General features: G+C 37.4%; 3 protein-coding genes, 1 long non-coding RNA gene and 1 pseudogene across 4 annotated transcripts; 3 read left to right on the forward strand and 2 right to left on the reverse strand.

Moving 5' to 3' along the window:
• Positions 203–2650, forward strand: LOC104743231 (pentatricopeptide repeat-containing protein At1g11710, mitochondrial). The gene has a single exon (XM_010464338.2). It carries the CDS (start codon positions 420–422, stop codon positions 2391–2393), a length of 1974 nt encoding a protein of 657 aa, XP_010462640.1. The 5' UTR covers positions 203–419; the 3' UTR covers positions 2394–2650.
• On the forward strand, positions 2987–8524 carry LOC104739819 (starch synthase 3, chloroplastic/amyloplastic). Its single transcript, XM_010460277.2, has 16 exons — positions 2987–3296; positions 3848–3911; positions 4007–5137; positions 5243–5457; positions 5581–5854; positions 5933–6108; positions 6187–6294; positions 6384–6493; positions 6595–6700; positions 6797–6967; positions 7081–7209; positions 7292–7474; positions 7547–7678; positions 7766–7877; positions 7980–8103; positions 8180–8524. Exons 1-16 carry the CDS (start codon positions 3180–3182, stop codon positions 8307–8309), a joined length of 3282 nt encoding a protein of 1093 aa, XP_010458579.1. The 5' UTR covers positions 2987–3179; the 3' UTR covers positions 8310–8524.
• Positions 8738–11846, forward strand: LOC104739820 (probable beta-1,3-galactosyltransferase 1). Its single transcript, XM_010460278.2, has 11 exons — positions 8738–9048; positions 9524–9605; positions 9684–9712; positions 9800–9993; positions 10080–10143; positions 10234–10306; positions 10391–10511; positions 10576–10678; positions 10799–10924; positions 11008–11120; positions 11305–11846. The coding sequence occupies exons 1-11, from the start codon at positions 8933–8935 to the stop codon at positions 11451–11453; spliced, it is 1170 nt and encodes a 389-aa protein (XP_010458580.1). The 5' UTR covers positions 8738–8932; the 3' UTR covers positions 11454–11846.
• On the reverse strand, positions 12230–12982 carry LOC104739821. Its single transcript, XR_760066.2, has 2 exons — positions 12573–12982; positions 12230–12481 (listed from the first exon to the last, which is right to left on the reverse strand). It is a non-coding gene; the product is annotated as an uncharacterized LOC104739821 (long non-coding RNA).
• Positions 14657–18445, reverse strand: LOC104739822 (annotated as a pseudogene).

Consider the following 18561-nt stretch of genomic DNA (forward strand, 5'->3'; position numbering starts at 1 on the left):
GCAAGGGCAGAGCAACAAAGTTTGTGAAAGTGGGAAATATTAGTTTTATTTTTTTTTTTTTTTTTTTTTTTTTTTTTTTTTTTTTGTATCTAAGCCTCAATGTTCCAAGTTTTTTTGTGAACCACCAAACCATTTCGGTTATTTCTAAATCGGTAATCTGGTTAAGTATTTAACCTCGTCGTCTTTTTATTTGTACCGTTTCTCATCTTTCTCTCTGCAACTAAAAACTTACACAGCCGCCGTCGCCGTCGCCGGAGTTATTCATCACGAAGTTTCAAGCGCCCTGTATCGAGGCTCATCTATCGGAAGATCATGCCTTCGAATTCTACGTTTAAAGAACTCTACCTAGAATTAGGGTTTTTGCAAATAGGGTTTAGTAGCGTGATATCGTAATCTGATTACTTTGTTTCTGGTAACGTATGTTAGCTCACGTTTTCTCCAGAAGAACGAGCTTCCTTGTACGTTTCTTCCACGTCGCTAAGAAGTTCTCGAATCCTGAGCCTGAAGACATTCTCTTTAGTGCTCTCTGTTTGAATTTAAAACAGAGAAGATGGAACACTCTTCATCAATTCTCCTCAAATCTCACAAATCCGTTGATAAGTCGAGTTCTTCGCGAGTTTCGAAGCTCACCGAAGCTAGCTCTAGAGTTCTACAACTGGGTTTTAGGTAATAATAATGTTGCTAAGTCTGAGAATCGTTTCGAAGCTTCTTGTGTGATGATTCATTTGCTGGTGGAATCGAGAAGATTCGATGATGCTTTGTCGATTATGGTGGATTTGATGTCTGTGGAAGGTGAAAAGTTGAGTCCTTTACATGTTTTGTCGGGTTTGATTCGAAGTTACAAAGCTTGTGGTTCGAGTATTGATGTGTTTGATTCGTTAGTTAGGGCTTGTACACAGAATAGTGATCCTGAAGGAGCTTATGAAGTGATTGAGAAGACGAGAGCAGAGGGTTTTTGGATTTCTGTTCATGCCTTGAATAATTTTATGGGTTGTTTATTGAATTTGAATGAGATTGATTGGTTTTGGAAGGTTTACAAGGAGTTGGGTTCTTTAGGGTATGTTGAGAATGTGAATACTTTTAATCTTGTCATTTATTCGTTTTGTAAGGAGAATAAGTTGCTTGAAGCGTTATCAGTGTTTTACCGGATGCTCAAGTGTGGGGTTTGGCCTAATGTTGTTAGTTTTAATATGATGATTGATGGAGCTTGTAAGGCTGGGGATATGGGATTTGCTTTGCAGCTCTTAGGGAAGATGGGAGTGATGTCTGGATTCTTTGTCTCACCTAATGCTGTGACGTACAATTCGGTTATCAATGGGTTTTGCAAGGTGGGGAGATTGGATTTGGCGGAAAGAATCCGTGGTGATATGGTTGATTCAGGTGTTGGTTGCAATGAAAGAACTTATGGAGCTTTAGTTGATGCGTATGGTAGAGCTGGAAGTTCTGATGAAGCTTTAAGGTTGTGTGATGAGATGACAAGTAAGGGACTTGTGGCTAATACTGTTATTTGTAACTCTATTGTTTATTGGCTGTTTATGGAAGGTGATACTGAAGGAGCAATGAGGGTGTTGCGTGATATGATCAGTAAAAAGATGCAAATTGATAAGTTTACTCATGCCATTGTTGTCAGAGGTTTATGCAAAAACGGATATGTAAAGGAAGCTGTTGAGTTTCAGAGACAGATTTCAGAGAAGAAACTTATGGAAGATGTAGTTTGTCACAATACGCTTTTGCACCATTTGGTAAAGGATAAAAAGCTGGCGTGTGCTGATCAGATTCTGGGAAATATGTTGGTTCGTGGTATGGTTCTTGATGTGATTACGTTTGGTACTTTGATTGACGGTTACCTAAAGGAAGGGAAGTTGGAAAGAGCTATCGATACATATGATGGTATGATCAAAATGAAGAAAACTCCGAATCTTGTGATTTACAATTCAATTGTGAATGGATTAAGCAAAAGAGGATTAGCTGGTGCAGCAGAAGCGGTTGTGAACGCTATGGTAAGCAAAGACGCTGTAACTTACAACACGCTGTTGAACGAGTCTCTCAAAACCGGGAATCTGGAAGAAGCTGTCAACATCTTATCTCAAATGCAGACGCAGGACGGTGAGAAGTTGGTCAGTCTGGTGACTTGCAACATCTTGATCAATCACTTATGCAAGTTTGGTTGTTACGAGAAAGCGAAAGAGGTCTTGAAGATTATGATTCAGAGAGGTGTTGCTCCGGATCCTATAACATATGCAACTTTGATCACCTCGTTTAGTAAGAATCTCGGTCAAAAAGAAGTCATTGAGCTTCATGATAACATGATTCTTCAAGGAGTTACACCTCATGAACATATATACCGATCTATTGTTCATCCACTTCTTATTGGAGATAATCCTAGGCCGTAGCAAACTAAACTACTGAATCAATCGGAGGGTTTTCTTGTGGAGGCTGTATTCTTGTTCGTACACGTGGGGAGCCTTGGAGGATTCTTGTAATCAACGGTCAGTGTTGGAAACAGGATCGTGCCTAGTCCTGACGTGGACTTGTAAATAGGAGATTGTCTGACACGTGACGGTTACGCACCGGCGAGACGATTTCGTTGTCACGAGCTTTTGTATTTAGAAGAAAAAAAAAGATGAAGAAGACCACATACATTTACTGATTTACATTTACGTTACTAACCAAGTTTGATTGCTTATGAATTAACAACCGTCCAGATTGATGCTATGTTGCTTAGACACCGTAAGGAATATTACCTGAGAAGCAGACGAATAATGTATAGTATCTCCGTTATGAATGCTACAAGTTAAAAAATGAATGAATGGCCGCGTGTGAGAGACTGCGATTTGTATAAAATCTTCTGTTGTAATTTTGCTAGATGTCAACATATCAGAGCACCTTAGGTTTTTCAATTTTATAATAGTACTATACTACTAAATCAACGCATGGATTCTAATGACTATTAATTTAGTGAATTTTTGTAAATTAAGAATAAAATAATGAAGGAGATCAGTTTCAGACTTGAGTGATTAAGAAGAGTGGTGAGGCAGTGGGAGGGGGCTGGGGCTGCTTCAACAACAAACATTCTCTCTCTCTCTCTCTCTCGTCTAAGCAAGCATATACCTGAAGGGAAGTACACGGCCACTTTCTTTAGTCTATCTCTCTCTTCTTCTTCTTCTTCTTTGGCAGCTATGGAAGTGTCTTGGCAGATGCAGAGACCGGCGAGTCTCGGAGCGGTTTTGCAGGAGAAGGGTCGGCTCAAGATCAGTACTTCTTCTCTTGGGTTTTTTCCTCGCTCTAATTCTAGTGTAAAGCTCTTTGCTTTTTCTTCTTCCCGACTCCATCTTTTTCGCTGATGTGACTTTGGATTCTACTTTATCGGAAATTGAAGTGCACACTGTTCTCTACTTTTTTTTTTTCTCTCTGTGGGATCGTCTTTTAGAATAGGATATCCTTAATTGAATCAATGTACTCTTTTTTTTAGAGGATTCAACTCTGGTAGGGTCTCTGGATTGGGATACTCATGTTAGAAACCTCGTTTCGAATTTGATGTATTGTAGGACCAGAGCTTAATCTATTAGAAATTTTCAATTTTTCTTGGTACCATCATCAGCTCATTGAAAGCCTTAACTTTTGAAACCAAGTTAGAGACAAGATTTTTGGGGACTAATGAGCTTTTATGTTTAAGAGTCCGATCTGAAGATTCACGGTTTAGAGTTAGACAAATGCAAATGTCTCATCTTTTATATCTAGCTTGTTTACCTCTGGTGTGAGTATATGTATTCTTGGTTGTGGCTTAGAGCTTGTGAGAAGGTGATTGAATTAGTTTGTCTTACCATCGACGTGTTTGGTTTTGCAGCTTGCTTCATTGGAAAGTCAATACAAATCAAATGGGTTTCTGCATCAGATCACGGCAAGTGCAGGTTAAGAATCAAGACTCTGTTCATACGGTTTATAACTTTTCATTGTGATTACTGATTCAGTCCTTTTGATGCGTTTCTTATTTTCTTGAACCAAGATTTTTCAAGGAAGAAGCAAGGAAGAATGGCAGCTTCAGGACCAAAAAGCTCAGGTCCCAGAGGTTTTGGGCGGCCAACAACAGCAGGAAGTGCTCAGAAAAGAACTCAGAAGAAGAATGGTGAAAAAGATAGTAATGCCACTTCCACAGTAACAAATGAGGTTTTAGGGGTTAGTAAGTTGCCCGAAACTAAAGCGGATGTACAGAAACAAGGCTCTGTTGTTTTTGATGAGAAGAATGTGTCAGATAGCTTGGATATTAAAGATGGAAGTGGCCGTTTGGATAAGAAAACAACCGAGGATGATGATTTGTTAGAACAAAAGTTAAAAATTGAGAGAGAGAATCTTCGTAGGAAGGAAATAGAAGCGCTTGCTAAGGAAAATTTGGCGAGGGGTAATAGAATGTTTGTGTATCCCGTTGTTGTGAAACCTGATGAAGACATAGAAGTGTTTCTCAACAGGAATCTATCGAATCTGAAATATGAACCCGATGCTTTGATCATGGGGGCGTTCAACGATTGGAGATGGAAGTCTTTTACGAGGAGATTGGAAAAGACATGGATTCATGGTGATTGGTGGTCATGTCTCCTTCATATCCCCAAAGAAGCTTATAAGGTGGATTTTGTGTTTTTCAATGGGCAAAGTGTATATGACAACAATGACTCAAAAGATTTCTGTGTAGAGATAAAAGGTGGGATGGATAAAGTTGACTTTGAGAATTTTCTTCTGGAAGAGAAATTGCGAGAGCAAGAGAAGTTAGCCAAGGAAGAAGCTGAGAGGGAGAGGCAAAAAGAAGAGAAGAGAATAATTGAAGCTCGAAAGGCTGCAATTGAAGCTGATAGGTCACAAGCAAAGGCTGAGACTCAGAAGAGACGTGAACTGCTTCAACCGGCTATTAAGAAAGCTGTAATCTCAGCTGAGAATGTTTGGTACATTGAGCCAAGTGATTTTAAGGCTGAAGATAAAGTCAAATTATACTACAATAAAAGCTCAGGTCCTCTGGCTAATTCCAAGGAACTCTGGTTACATGGAGGGTTTAATAATTGGGTTGAGGGATTATCTATTGTTGAAAAGCTTGTTGATGCTGAGTTGAAGGCTGATCCAAAGAGCAGAGATTGGTGGTTCGCTGAAGGTATGTATGTATAACATTCATATCTTGTTGAACAAACTTGCATTTTGATATGATTTTGTAGTCACAGCCATTTGCTTTATTGATCTTTTTCATTTCAATATGTAGTCGTAGTGCCCAGTGGTGCTCTAGTCATTGATTGGGTCTTTGCTGATGGACCGCCTAAAGGAGCGTTTCTGTATGACAATAATAGTCGCCAAGATTTCCACGCACTTGTTCCTCGAAGAACTCCAGAAGAGATGTACTGGTTAGAGGAAGAAAATCTGATGTTTAGGAAACTTCAGGAGGAAAGGCGATTAAAAGAGGAAGCTATGCGTGCCAAGGTCAGTGATCAGTACATTTAAAAGAAAGAACAGTTTATCCTCTTTACGTTATATTGGCATACATGTCAAATCTTCTTCACTACATTGGAAAACATTTCTTCATCCATCTTTTCTTATTGGCAGATGGAAAAAACAGCTCGCTTGAAAGCCAAAACAAAGGAAAGAACACTTAAAAAGTTTCTTCTATCCCAGAAAGACGTGGTTTACACCGAGCCTCTAGAGATTCAAGCGGGAAACCCTGTTACTGTCTTCTACAATCCTACAAACACGGTTCTGAATGGAAAGCCTGAAATTTGGTTTAGAGTCTCTTTTAATCGTTGGACTCATCGCTTGGGTCCTTTGCCACCTCAGAAAATGGAAGCAGCAGATGATGGAAGCTCACACGTGAAGACTACAGGTACGATTACAGTTGTAACAGGTTTCCATTCTAGAGCCTGTTACACATAATACGTGACTAATTTTTCTCTTTTTCCAGCTAAGGTCCCATTGAATGCTTACATGATGGACTTTGTGTTCTCTGATAAAGAGGATGGTGGAATATTTGATAACAAAAATGGTCTGGATTACCATTTACCAGTCGTGGGAGGTGTATCAAAGGAACCACCATTGCACATTGTTCATATTGCTGTTGAAATGGCACCCATCGCAAAGGTAACCGTAAGATGTGGGGTTTATAGCCTTCAGAACATTGTATTTGTATTCAGGTTTATGTGTATTTAATACGTGCAGGTTGGAGGCCTAGGTGATGTCGTCACTAGTTTATCTCGCGCTGTTCAAGAATTAAACCATAATGTGGATATCATTTTTCCAAAGTATGATTGCTTAAAGCACAACTTTGTAAGATCCATGTCTTCTCATATTCTTCGTTTTCACTTCCCTTTTCTTTTCTGCATCTCTCCCTACGTCCTGAATGTTTTTGAAAATAGGTGAAGGACTTGCAATTCAACAGAAGTTATCACTGGGGAGGAACCGAAATAAAAGTTTGGCATGGAAAAGTAGAAGGCCTTTCGGTTTATTTTTTAGATCCACAAAATGGGTTAGATTTATGGATATTTCTCTTTAAGCTCTTGTCACATTTCATTCATCATCTCTTGAGGGCATGAAGAAGTAGTTGTTGTTGTTGCTTGACTATTGCAGATTGTTTCAGCGAGGATGTGTTTACGGTTGTAAAGATGATGCAGGAAGATTTGGTTTCTTCTGTCACGCAGCTCTTGAATTTCTTCTCCAAGGAGGTTTTCATCCAGTGAGTCTACACGTTCTCTTGGAGAATTCTCATTAGAAAGTATATTACTACTTTGTTCTAACTAGCTGCTCTTACCCGTGGTCGCACCATCTACAGGACATTCTTCACTGCCACGACTGGTCCAGTGCTCCGGTTTCATGGTTATTTAAGGATCATTACACGCATTACGGTTTAATTAAAACCCGTGTTGTCTTCACAATTCATAATTTGGAATTTGGAGCAAATGAGATTGGTAAAGCAATGACATTTGCAGACAAAGCTACAACGGTAAATCCTGAAACTCCTTTTAAGAGATCTGTTATCACAGAAATATCCTTTGTGCCTTTTCTCCGAAGAAGCTGAGAACAAACATGAACTCGGTCTACTCTTAACACTACTAGGTTTCACCAACGTATGCCAAGGAAGTTGCTGGAAACTCTGTAATCTCTCCACATTTATACAAGTTTCACGGAATAATAAACGGGATCGATCCAGAAATATGGGATCCATATAACGATAACTTCCTTCCCGTAAGCTTCATTGCATCCTCTCCTTTCCCGTCTTTAAATTTCTTGTGATGTTTGAACACTTTGTGTGGTTCTTACTTCTTAGGTACCTTATACTCCAGAGAACGTAGTAGAAGGCAAAAAAGCAGCGAAGCAAGAATTGCAAAACAAGCTTGGACTAAAGAATGCTGACCTTCCGGTAGTAGGAATTGTTACACGCTTAACTCACCAGAAAGGAATACATTTGATCAAGCACGCTATTTGGCGTACCTTGGAACGGAATGGACAGGTTCTTTTCTCGCCTTATTAAATTCCTGTCATGAACTTAATACACAATCCTTACCGGTTTTCTTAAAAGCAGGTTGTGTTGTTAGGTTCAGCTCCAGATCCTCGGATCCAGAATGATTTCGTAAACTTGGCAAACCAATTGCATTCTTCTCATGGTGACCGAGCTCGGCTTGTTCTAACCTATGATGAACCTCTCTCCCATTTGGTAGAACAAAATAACAAACCTTTATTCGTTTTTTTTGTTCCTTAGTTTGCTTTTGGTATTGATCTAAGTATGTGATGTACCCTCCAGATTTACGCAGGGGCTGACTTTATTCTTGTACCGTCGATATTTGAGCCGTGTGGCCTGACGCAGCTCATAGCCATGAGATACGGTGCTGTTCCTGTCGTTCGAAAAACTGGAGGTAACTGTTTTTGGTTATGATTAGATATCTTAAAGCTTTCTTTTACCTATTTCACTCAAGAGCTAGCTGACTTCAGGGTAATGGTTTATCTTTGTCCAATAGGACTTTACGACACAGTTTTTGATGTTGACCATGATAAAGAAAGGGCAGAAGCTCAAGTTCTAGAACCTAATGGCTTCAGCTTCGACGGGGCTGATGCTCCTGGTGTGGATTATGCTCTCAATAGGTAAACTACCAAAATCTAAACTAACACTCTCTTTGATTCGAGCATTATCAAACAGGTGTTTCTTGTGTGTTTGCAGGGCGATATCGGCGTGGTACGATGGTAGAGAATGGTTCAACTCGTTGTGCAAGACGGTGATGGAACAAGACTGGTCATGGAACCGTCCTGCACTTGAGTATCTTGAGCTCTATCACTCCGCACGCAAGTGAGACAAAAAAAACAAAAAGGAAACTTTATGATCAAATACTCTTTGTATGTACAGATATTAGCTAATAAGATCTGAGTTTGATCCTTTCTTCTTCTTTTACATTCCCATTGCCATTAAATGAACGTTTAGGACTATGGATGGATTCTTGCATCCTGCTTTGTAATTTTATTATACACACACACTGATTATATTTCTCAAAATTTACATACTCCTAAACCCGAACCGGTTCAAAGTGCAATACAACCCGGTACTTGATCTGCAGCTGCAGTTATCATTATTAGTAAGTGGCTAAAGAAATCATCAGTTTTGGTATTTTGATATACAACTCCAAAATCTATAATTAGAAACGTCATTATTGTATTTTCCAAACGTTACCCATTTCTTAAGTTATAAAATAAAGTGAAACAACAGGTGTATGTTTTGTTCTTTCTTCATGCGGAGAGAGAGAGTGTGAGAGTGCATAAAAGAACTGTAAAATAGACCCACCAAGAAAAGAAAACAAAAAAAGCTTGAATCTTTTTGACTCCAAATTAAACAAATCTTTGATTTTGCATTGACCCTTTCTTTCTTTTTTTTTTTTTTTTGGCTTTCACGGATTTTGAATCCACAAGAAGCCAACTCCTAATGTCTTTGAAGAACAGAGGAGATTACTATTTTACTCCAAGAAATGTAATTTATAGAAACTCTGTATTTCTCTTGTGCCTCGCAAGTTTTTGCCTTGGAATGTTCTTCACTAACAGGTAAATCTATTACTACATGATTGTGTTTGAATTTTGGGTATCTCACTGTTCATGTCTGATTCTAGCTTTTTTCTTCTTCGTCTTCTGGAATTTTAATCATTTGGGTATTTTCTAATTTGTTACTACTAATTTCATCTTCTTGGGACTAAAATCTTCTTTTGTTTCTCTTAATTAAGTAGATTTTTGAAGCTTAGAGTTTTGTCGGTGAAGAGACATGCTTTTTAAGCTTTGAGTTTTGTCGGTCTATCTGTATCCCTTGTAGCTTTTGTGAAGAATTAAGAAAACAAAACTATATCTTGGGCTGATTTGATCAGATGGTGTCACGTTGTAACTGTATCTCTTTGTTGCAAAACTATGTATCACTACGAAATATGTTGACTTGATCTGCATTTTAGTTCTGTTTTGTGTTTCTTTTTTATCTTGTGGAGTTAAAGATTTGTGCTTGATTATGGGATAATGATCATCATTATATCAGGATGTGGAATGTACCTGGAGCTAGAGGCATATCAAGACTATCCAAACTAAGCTTAAGTTCCAGTAATTGTTATAGAAAGAATGTAAGATTTTTACGGTTTTGCATCATCAATCACCTGGCAATTTCGATGATACACTGTTTAATCTTGTGTTCTTAGCAGGTTTTGGACTATGATAACAACACTATCGGGTAAAACATTTGGAAACTTTACCAGATGTATTAATGAACAATTGTTATAGTATATTTGTTTAGGTGATGATGAATGTAAATATGCAGGATCTTAGATAAATCCATATCAAATTTAGAGATGAAGTTAGTAGCTGCTAGAGCCGAACGCGAGTCACTGTCCGGGAATTTCAACATTTCCAATGAAGCCAAGAAAAGAAAGTACTTCATGGTTATCGGTATTAACACGGCCTTTAGTAGTCGTAAGAGACGTGACTCGGTCCGGTCAACATGGATGCCACAAGGTAAGGAGGCTGTTTCTGGTTTCTTGATTTCTTGTGTAAATTAACCATAAACTGTAACTTTTTTCGGTTTATAAACTATCATTCAGGAGAGAAGCTTAAGAAACTTGAAGAAGAGAAAGGCATCATTGTTCGCTTTGTTATAGGACACAGGTACAACAAAGAAGTCATGTTCTGTAGTGAAAAACATAAAAGCAATTATACCGACATTTTTATGTATTCTTGGAAATGTTCTGATTGCAGTGTGTTGTCTCGTGGAATTCTTGATAAAGCTATTGAAGCAGAAGAGAAAATACATGGAGATTTCTTGAGACTGGTATTATGAACTTGTGCGAGATGATTACAAACTTTTGTGTGTGTTTTGCTACTTTTATTCAACAATTTAAGATAAACAAAACAGGAACATATTGAGGGTTACATGGAGTTATCCGCCAAGACAAAGACGTTTTTCGCTACCGCTGTTTCCTTGTGGGATTCTGAATTCTACATTAAAGTTGATGATGACGTTCATGTAAATCTTGGTAATAAAAATATCAAACTTATTTCACTTTTTATCTTATATCAATCATCCATTTTGTATTGAAGCCTTGATCTGTTTTTTTTTTTTTTTTTTNACTTTATCCACACAGAGAAACAAGCCTCGGGTTTATGTTGGTTGCATGAAGTCCGGCCCCGTCCTAGCCAGAAAGTAAGTTAAAAAAAAACTACCTATATATACCTTCTAAGGTGAGCATTTGTATAGGTACTTAAGCAGCGTAAAAACAGCAAATCTTTCCGGAATTTTTTATATTTGTGGCTAAAAAAACAGGAGTGTGAAGTACCATGAACCGGAGTATTGGAAGTTTGGAGAGGTAGGGAACAAGTATTTCCGCCATGCCACGGGACAGTTTTACGCCATATCTAAAGATCTAGCTACTTACATATTGATAAACCAGTAAGTTTTTTTTTTCCTAACATGGTATTAGCGGTTAAATGCAAACCAAATCTAAAGATCTCATTTTCTTACGTTGGAATAAGGGATTTACTGCACAAGTATGCGAATGAGGATGTTTCGTTGGGATCTTGGTTCATCGGACTGAATGTAGAACATGTTGATGAGAAAAAACTCTGTTGCAGTACTTCTCCTCATGGTAAAAGACCTTAACATTAATCCTGGTTTGATTTGGTTTGGTTTGGTTTAGTCCATAGATGTTACCGGTCTTACTATAAGTTGATTTACAACAGAATTTAGGATTCTCATGTAAAATTTTATCATTATATTTACATGATAGACTTTTTTATTAATCAAAACTTCTATGGTTTTTGAAAACGCAGATTGTGAACTAAAAGCAGTGATGGGCAGTGTTTGTGCTGCGTCGTTTGACTGGAAATGCAGCGGAATCTGTCGGTCGGCCGAGAGGATGGCAGACGTTCACGAACGTTGTGGGGAACCTCAAAATGCGTTATGGACGTTAACTTCCTGAAAACAAAATTTCTTAATGGGTAAACTTGCTAATATTAATTAAGTTGGAGTTTATAATTCCAGTAAGCTAATTTTTTGAAGGAAAAAAAAAAGGAGTGAAAATAATTCAAGACTATACTATTTTTTTTATTTTTGGGTGGGGGTGGGGTTATACAGTTAGTAGGGTTTTGGTCAGAAAATAAATAAATGGTATGCAAAAAATAGTTAGTGAAGTAGTTTAATGAGAGACAAAGAAATAATGTGTTGGTCACATTTGGTTTGTCCTATGACAGACAGAGAGTCCTTATTGTTGTGCTTTTCTATTAAATTCCACATGTCCTTTTGTTTTTGCATCCTCATTAAATCGTTATTGGACTCCTTTTGTGCTTTTCTAAATCATATTTTGTGTTGATAATGGCTTGGTATAAGAAGGCTCAAAACTCCTAAGTTTTTCTATTCGATTCGATTTATTTTATATTTAATTTCGATCAGATTTCTGGCTTTTTTTTTTGAAGTCATGAAATCAGATTTTCACATTTTCAATACGACTCTCTTGTTTTGTTCACGTAGTTTGTAATTCTCCTATTCTCTAATGTTTAATTGACATCGTCGGGGAAACAAGAAAAGGACATGTTTATTTTTCACTAAACTAGAAATAATATAATACAGTATGTGTTGTTTGTCTCACAAACATACTTCCGGAAATGTGGAACGATTTTATGGAAATTCTTGGATTTTAACATTATTGAGAGACCAAGTCCAGAAGACAGACTTCCTAGTTTTCGTGAGATTAACAACAAGAAGCATATACACACATTTATTTAAGACAAAAAGGTACAGATAATTACAAAGTAAATACTTATTGTATTTTGAAATATCATCATGATACTAAAAAACGATTTTTTTTTACATTTTAGCTAGTACATTTACTCTCTTAGCATGTTACGATATATTTTTTACTAATAATTCCTTAAATACTTCCTAAAAATAGAAGTGCAAATCGCAGTTGTACTTGGATTTTGGGTTGTGTGTTGCTTGTTCCTTCGAAGCCTGTAGAGTAAAAAACATAATATTTTTTAAAATAGTGATTCAAAGGAATATTATTCAGAAATGAAACCAATAAAAAAATAATGATACATACCTTTAAGGTTAGGGTTCGGGATATGATAAACCATCTTTGCGATTTTGGTTAACCGCGTGATATTGGCACGGCTCAATCGAACAACACCGATCTCCATAAGTTAAGAGGACGACTATTTGATTGAACCGCACTAATATCTCGCGTTACCTCTCATAAAACCACTCTCGTTCGATTGTTAACTCCAGTTAGCTCCAGAAAACCAAGAAACAAAACAAAAAAGTAACAATAGCTAGTTATGAGTATGGACACTAAAAAATGTTAACTTACCGGAGAGAACCATTGGGATCCTTGAGAAACTCTTACCGTATGATAATCTCAGAGACGTCAAAAACCAATTAATAGTTAGAAGAAGAAACAAAGAAGAGAAATAGAATTGCGGCTATTAGCAAAGTTCATGGGTGTGCATAGTGAAGAAGAAGATATAAATACGAAGATGGTTGAAAAGNATATTTTTTAAAATAGTGATTCAAAGGAATATTATTCAGAAATGAAACCAATAAAAAAATAATGATACATACCTTTAAGGTTAGGGTTCGGGATATGATAAACCATCTTTGCGATTTTGGTTAACCGCGTGATATTGGCACGGCTCAATCGAACAACACCGATCTCCATAAGTTAAGAGGACGACTATTTGATTGAACCGCACTAATATCTCGCGTTACCTCTCATAAAACCACTCTCGTTCGATTGTTAACTCCAGTTAGCTCCAGAAAACCAAGAAACAAAACAAAAAAGTAACAATAGCTAGTTATGAGTATGGACACTAAAAAATGTTAACTTACCGGAGAGAACCATTGGGATCCTTGAGAAACTCTTACCGTATGATAATCTCAGAGACGTCAAAAACCAATTAATAGTTAGAAGAAGAAACAAAGAAGAGAAATAGAATTGCGGCTATTAGCAAAGTTCATGGGTGTGCATAGTGAAGAAGAAGATATAAATACGAAGATGGTTGAAAAGAGAGGCAAGGCAAGCGACAAGCATTAAATTAGACCAACAACCCCATACCAAAAAGGAGGTTGGTTTATTAAATTTGAATTTGTTTTCTATATAAAAAAAACTCTTTTTCAAAAGATAATACTGATATTTGTTTATATATAATCGATGATATCAATAATTAGCAAATATAATCTCAAATGAATTTTGAAGAACAAGTTTTTGCTTTTGTTGTTTTCTTGAAGAACTTCGGATAGTTATGTATTTGTTTCCGATGTTTACACCTTCTTTGTTTTTTTTATAGGGTTTTTGTATATTGGTAACTTGGTGTGTGTGTGTGTGTGTTATATGGTAGATAACGACGATTAATCAAAGGAACAAGCGAACAAGGTTCCCACGAGCTTTCAATTTAGTATTTATGAGGTTTGTAAGAGAGAGCAAGCATGTTGGTGGGGTTGTGCCACTCCCAATATACATTTGAATTTCGAAATTAATATGGCTCAACTTTCCAAATATTCTCCCTCCCTATTTATTTCTTTTCTTGTTAAGTTACTATCATTTCTTTAATATATCCTTAAAAAAATGTAAAGATATGTTTTATGTACCTATTAGAAAAACATAAAACATATGAATCGTCGTCTTTCAAAAAAAAAATCATGAAAGTGATCTTATACCGGAGTCTGTTTCTCATGTCTCAAAACTTATTTCTAAATATTCGTTTTGCCAACTTTTACATCTCCAAAGTTTTTAATAGATTACAAAGTAAAATGCATACATAGAATAATTGTCCTAATTTTCGATGATTTCCTATCAATAATAGAGTGATCAACTTTATATTTAAGAGTTGTTTATAAATTTTCATTGCAAGATCTTGCAACAAAATATATTCGAAAACTATACTTAAGAAATAATTGACTTTGCTGAAAAGATATCATCTGATACAACCATCTGAACTATAAATTAAGAGTGGTTTTTTTTTTTCCTTTTGACAACCAAGAGAATGTGTCGAATCCGTAAAGAATTGTAATTTTGTTATGTCATGATACGTGTCTCATTTGTAACACTTAGGTTAACTAATTCACTAATAACAATAATTCGGAACAAGAAGTAGTAGGGATTATAAAGTGACTTTGCGATTCATCAGACAGTATAATTTTGTGAACGTTGATTAAATCTCAAAATCTTCATTCATTCGTGGGATGCACCACTGAAGCTCCAAAATACCATTTTAAGGAATTTAAAAAACTAGTATAGAAGATTGAGACATTGTAAAAAAAATAAAAAAAGAAGAATCAGAAGCACGTTTTATAGTTATGAAGAAATAGAGTCCTTCTTCTTCCGCTGCACAAGATTCTTCATCCAGTTGACACCAATAAATACAACAATCTTGGCTTTATTAAACCCTGCTTTAGTCTTACCGGACTTTTTTCCCGCGACGTCTTTTTTGCTGTTGGCTGTCTCCTCCGTCGTCATCACCCCAATTCCTCCGGTCCCCCATTGATCAGCCCAACTCGGTGCTTCACTCGCCATTTTGTAGTTATCCCAATATCTTATGTGCCCTATATATATAACAAAACATATAATTAACTGTGATCAAACCATCTATGAATATATAAGCAGAAGTTATGCTACATAACCAAACATATACCTTGACTCTGATTCTTGGAGCTCTTCTTGGTAAAAAGAGAAAAAACAATTTTAGATGAGCAAAATAAGTGGAAATGTGGAGAAAGACGACTAATAGTGAGTGGATGGGTTGTCAAATCTTGTGTTTCTAATGTAAATGTAACTATACTATATATTTTGGTTGTCGTCTTATCTAAAGTTTTTATTACTTTTGATATAAAATGTTTAAATATGATTATTTGGGTTGTCGTTGAATGGACTTGCCAACTCAAGTTAGTTCGTTTCCAACTTGCAAAGCAAACGTTGTTTTGGAATCTTTCAACTTTAGTTTTTAAACAAACAAACAAAACCAAAAATGAAGCAGAAGAAACGGACAATGATCTAAAAAAACACCTAGCCAACCCTATGAAAGAATGTTTTTTTTTTTTTTTTTGTTTAATCATTTTACTCCACAAGACTATAACTTTGTTACGTTCTAGTTTCTACTTAACATCGCCAAGGAAGGAATTTAAAGACTACTTCATATAAACCAATGGTAAGATATGATGATGGAAACAGAGATTATAAAGACAACAAATTGGTGTCAAGGAGCTATTATTCAACAAATCTGTCTTGTCATTAAATATAGTTGGAACAACTGAACGTTCATCCAACCTAATTAATTTATAACTATTGATCAGCGAATAATCTATCGAACTACTTCCACCGTCTAAACAAGATCATCACGAATATTTGTATCCCCTAAATTGTGTAAATGTGGATCATCACCAAAAGTCATGAGTGATTTTTACAACAACAACAAAATTACATATGATTGTAAATGATCTAGCGCCTAAACTATTGGCTCATTAAAAATATTTTGCACATTACTCTTTACTTCAAAACTTATGTATTATGCCAATACTAAACACGAATAATAGCATAAATGGAAATATTATTACAAACCACTAGCTAGGTACATACATGGTCCCAAGATATTTATTTCATTGGAAAACTTACTTTAGCACATCCACATGATAGTTGCATTTTCTTACCTACAAAATGAAAAATTGCATGAGACATATTACCCCATTGTTATGAAATGTGATCAAAACATATTAACAAATTTAGTATAGTTACATAATAGATCACTAAAATTTAGAATTACCTGAATTATCTGAGTTGCTAGTCCATTTATATCCTGTTGGTATTGTGAATGGATCCACCATTTGCTCTTCTTCCTTCAAACGCCGCCGTGAGCTCTTGCCGATGGCATTGATGTTAAGTCTCAACCAAGAAGGCGCTGAAAACGATGGACGTGAAGCTGAGATTCTTGTGTCGTCGGATTTTTCGTCATCATCCACGTCGTGTTGGTCTTCCATTGCAGCTGAAAGATGTTTTGAACTTGAGAGCGGTGTGTGGAACTCATCCAACGGCTGAAGAGGCACGAACTTGGTGAATGTCATGACTACCTTCACTGTTGGTATCACCGGTATGGACAACTAAAAAAGTAAAAAACCAAGAGATGAAAATACAAACTATTATATGTGAAAAGCAATATCTAAACCGGTTTTGGATTTATTTTGTTGGTTTCGCAAAAATCCATAATATAAACCAAACTCTGTTGATCTGATCACAAAAAAAAAAAACGATTTCAAACTCCACCTTTTTAGGACTTACAGTATAGTATAGATACCGAAACTCAAAACGGAACCAAACTAAACCAAATAAATTGGAATACCATTATTAATTAACCAGATAAAATCTGAAATCTGAAAGCAAAAACTAAACCGAAACCGGTACAGTTTATTCCTCCGAATTTGTGATGTTGTCACATCACTTTAAACACCCAACCAATGAAATTACGACACGTCAGATAGAAGGTTCATAAATTTATCATGCAAAACGCTTTAAAAATAATTTTGAGTTACGACGATAGCAAAAAAAAACAACGAAACTAAAAATAACGAGTCATGCCCAAGAATGCCCTTAATTATACCTTGACCGGAAAAGTTCCCGCCGGGAACTTCGTGGTAAGCAGCTCACGCATTCTCCGAACAGCCTTGACATGGTTGGCTAGAACATCAAGCAACGGAAGCAGCTCCTCTGTTTTCAAAGGAAACTGATCCGTCAACCAAACCAAAGGACTCAAACTCTTCACAAACTCTTTTTCTTTGATCCGTTCCGCAGAAGAAGAAGCCACCGGAATCGCCGCTTCCGGTAAAGAAACCGACCTCCTCCCCCGTGACGCCCGAGACTCCTCAACGTTAAAACGCCGGCTCTGCTGCCGTAAAGGCTCTGTAACACTCCTCCGATGATTCTCGTCCAACTCTGTTTCCACTTTCCTCGATTTGAAACTGAAACTAACGTTTTCGATATCGTAAGCTTTAGCTTTCCATTCTCCAACGGTTTCAATCTTCTCTTGCCTTCGCCAATTTGTAACCTCAACGAGCTTAGCTTTAGTAACATCCATCCCTGGACGGTACACGCTAGACTGACCGCAAATGCCAGCTATATCGCTATCGCTAATCGGATCTTTAGCGTTTTCGAAAGCGTTCAAGATCGTCTTATTGTCTCTGTTCAACACAAGCAACGTACCAGGAGACACGTCAAGAAACTCGTCTCCGTCACTAAGAAAGAGAAAGCTCTGGTTCGCGCGGAGGATCTTGAAACCGTCGAACCCTGCTAAAGAAGTATCGGCGCGTAAGTCTCCGCCGCGTTTCCAGATCTTGTATGTGTCGGAAGGAGCGATTTTTCCGACGAAGGGAATCACGGAGCTCTCGAAGTGAAACGATATCTCCATGTAGAAGTCTCTCATGCGGCTGAGCACGGAGATCAGATGAGGAAGCCTCCGTCTCCATTTGCACCACGCCGAACGGTGGTGGTTCCGGAGAACAGCCTCCGTGATCTCTGAGTTCCGACGACACAAAGCCTCGTGCACAGAATTCCAACCGGAGGCGCTCTGGAGCGTGACATCAGCTCCGGCGGAAGCGATCGTCTTCGCGGCGAAAACGTCGCCGAGACGCACCGCTAGATGGAGAGGCGTCTCTCGGAAAGGAACGTCACGGCGGTCTAGAACGGAGGAGATTCGCTCCGCAACTCGCTCTTGGTTTACTGTGTCGGACTCGGTGTGGATTTGTTCCGGTTCGGTTAGTTTAGGCAATGACGAAACTAGACGAGTCAAACCGGCGTGATCCCCTACAACGACGGCGTAGTGGACGGGACTATGAGCATAATCCTCTATCGTAGTGGCCGGAATATTTGTCGGCGATGACTTTGCCATGATTTTCCCGGCGACCGTTATAATGACACTAATGAGAGAGTTGAATAAGAAGTAAGTTTCGAAATTATCTTGGACAAGAGTCAAACGCATGTACAATTGCATTCATAATTTTTTTTGGGCAGGTGAGTACTTAATAGAGTTAATTACTTTTCTCGACATTCA

This window comes from Camelina sativa, chromosome 14, assembly GCF_000633955.1.
Source record: "Camelina sativa cultivar DH55 chromosome 14, Cs, whole genome shotgun sequence".
In the NCBI taxonomy this organism is placed as follows: domain Eukaryota; kingdom Viridiplantae; phylum Streptophyta; class Magnoliopsida; order Brassicales; family Brassicaceae; genus Camelina; species Camelina sativa.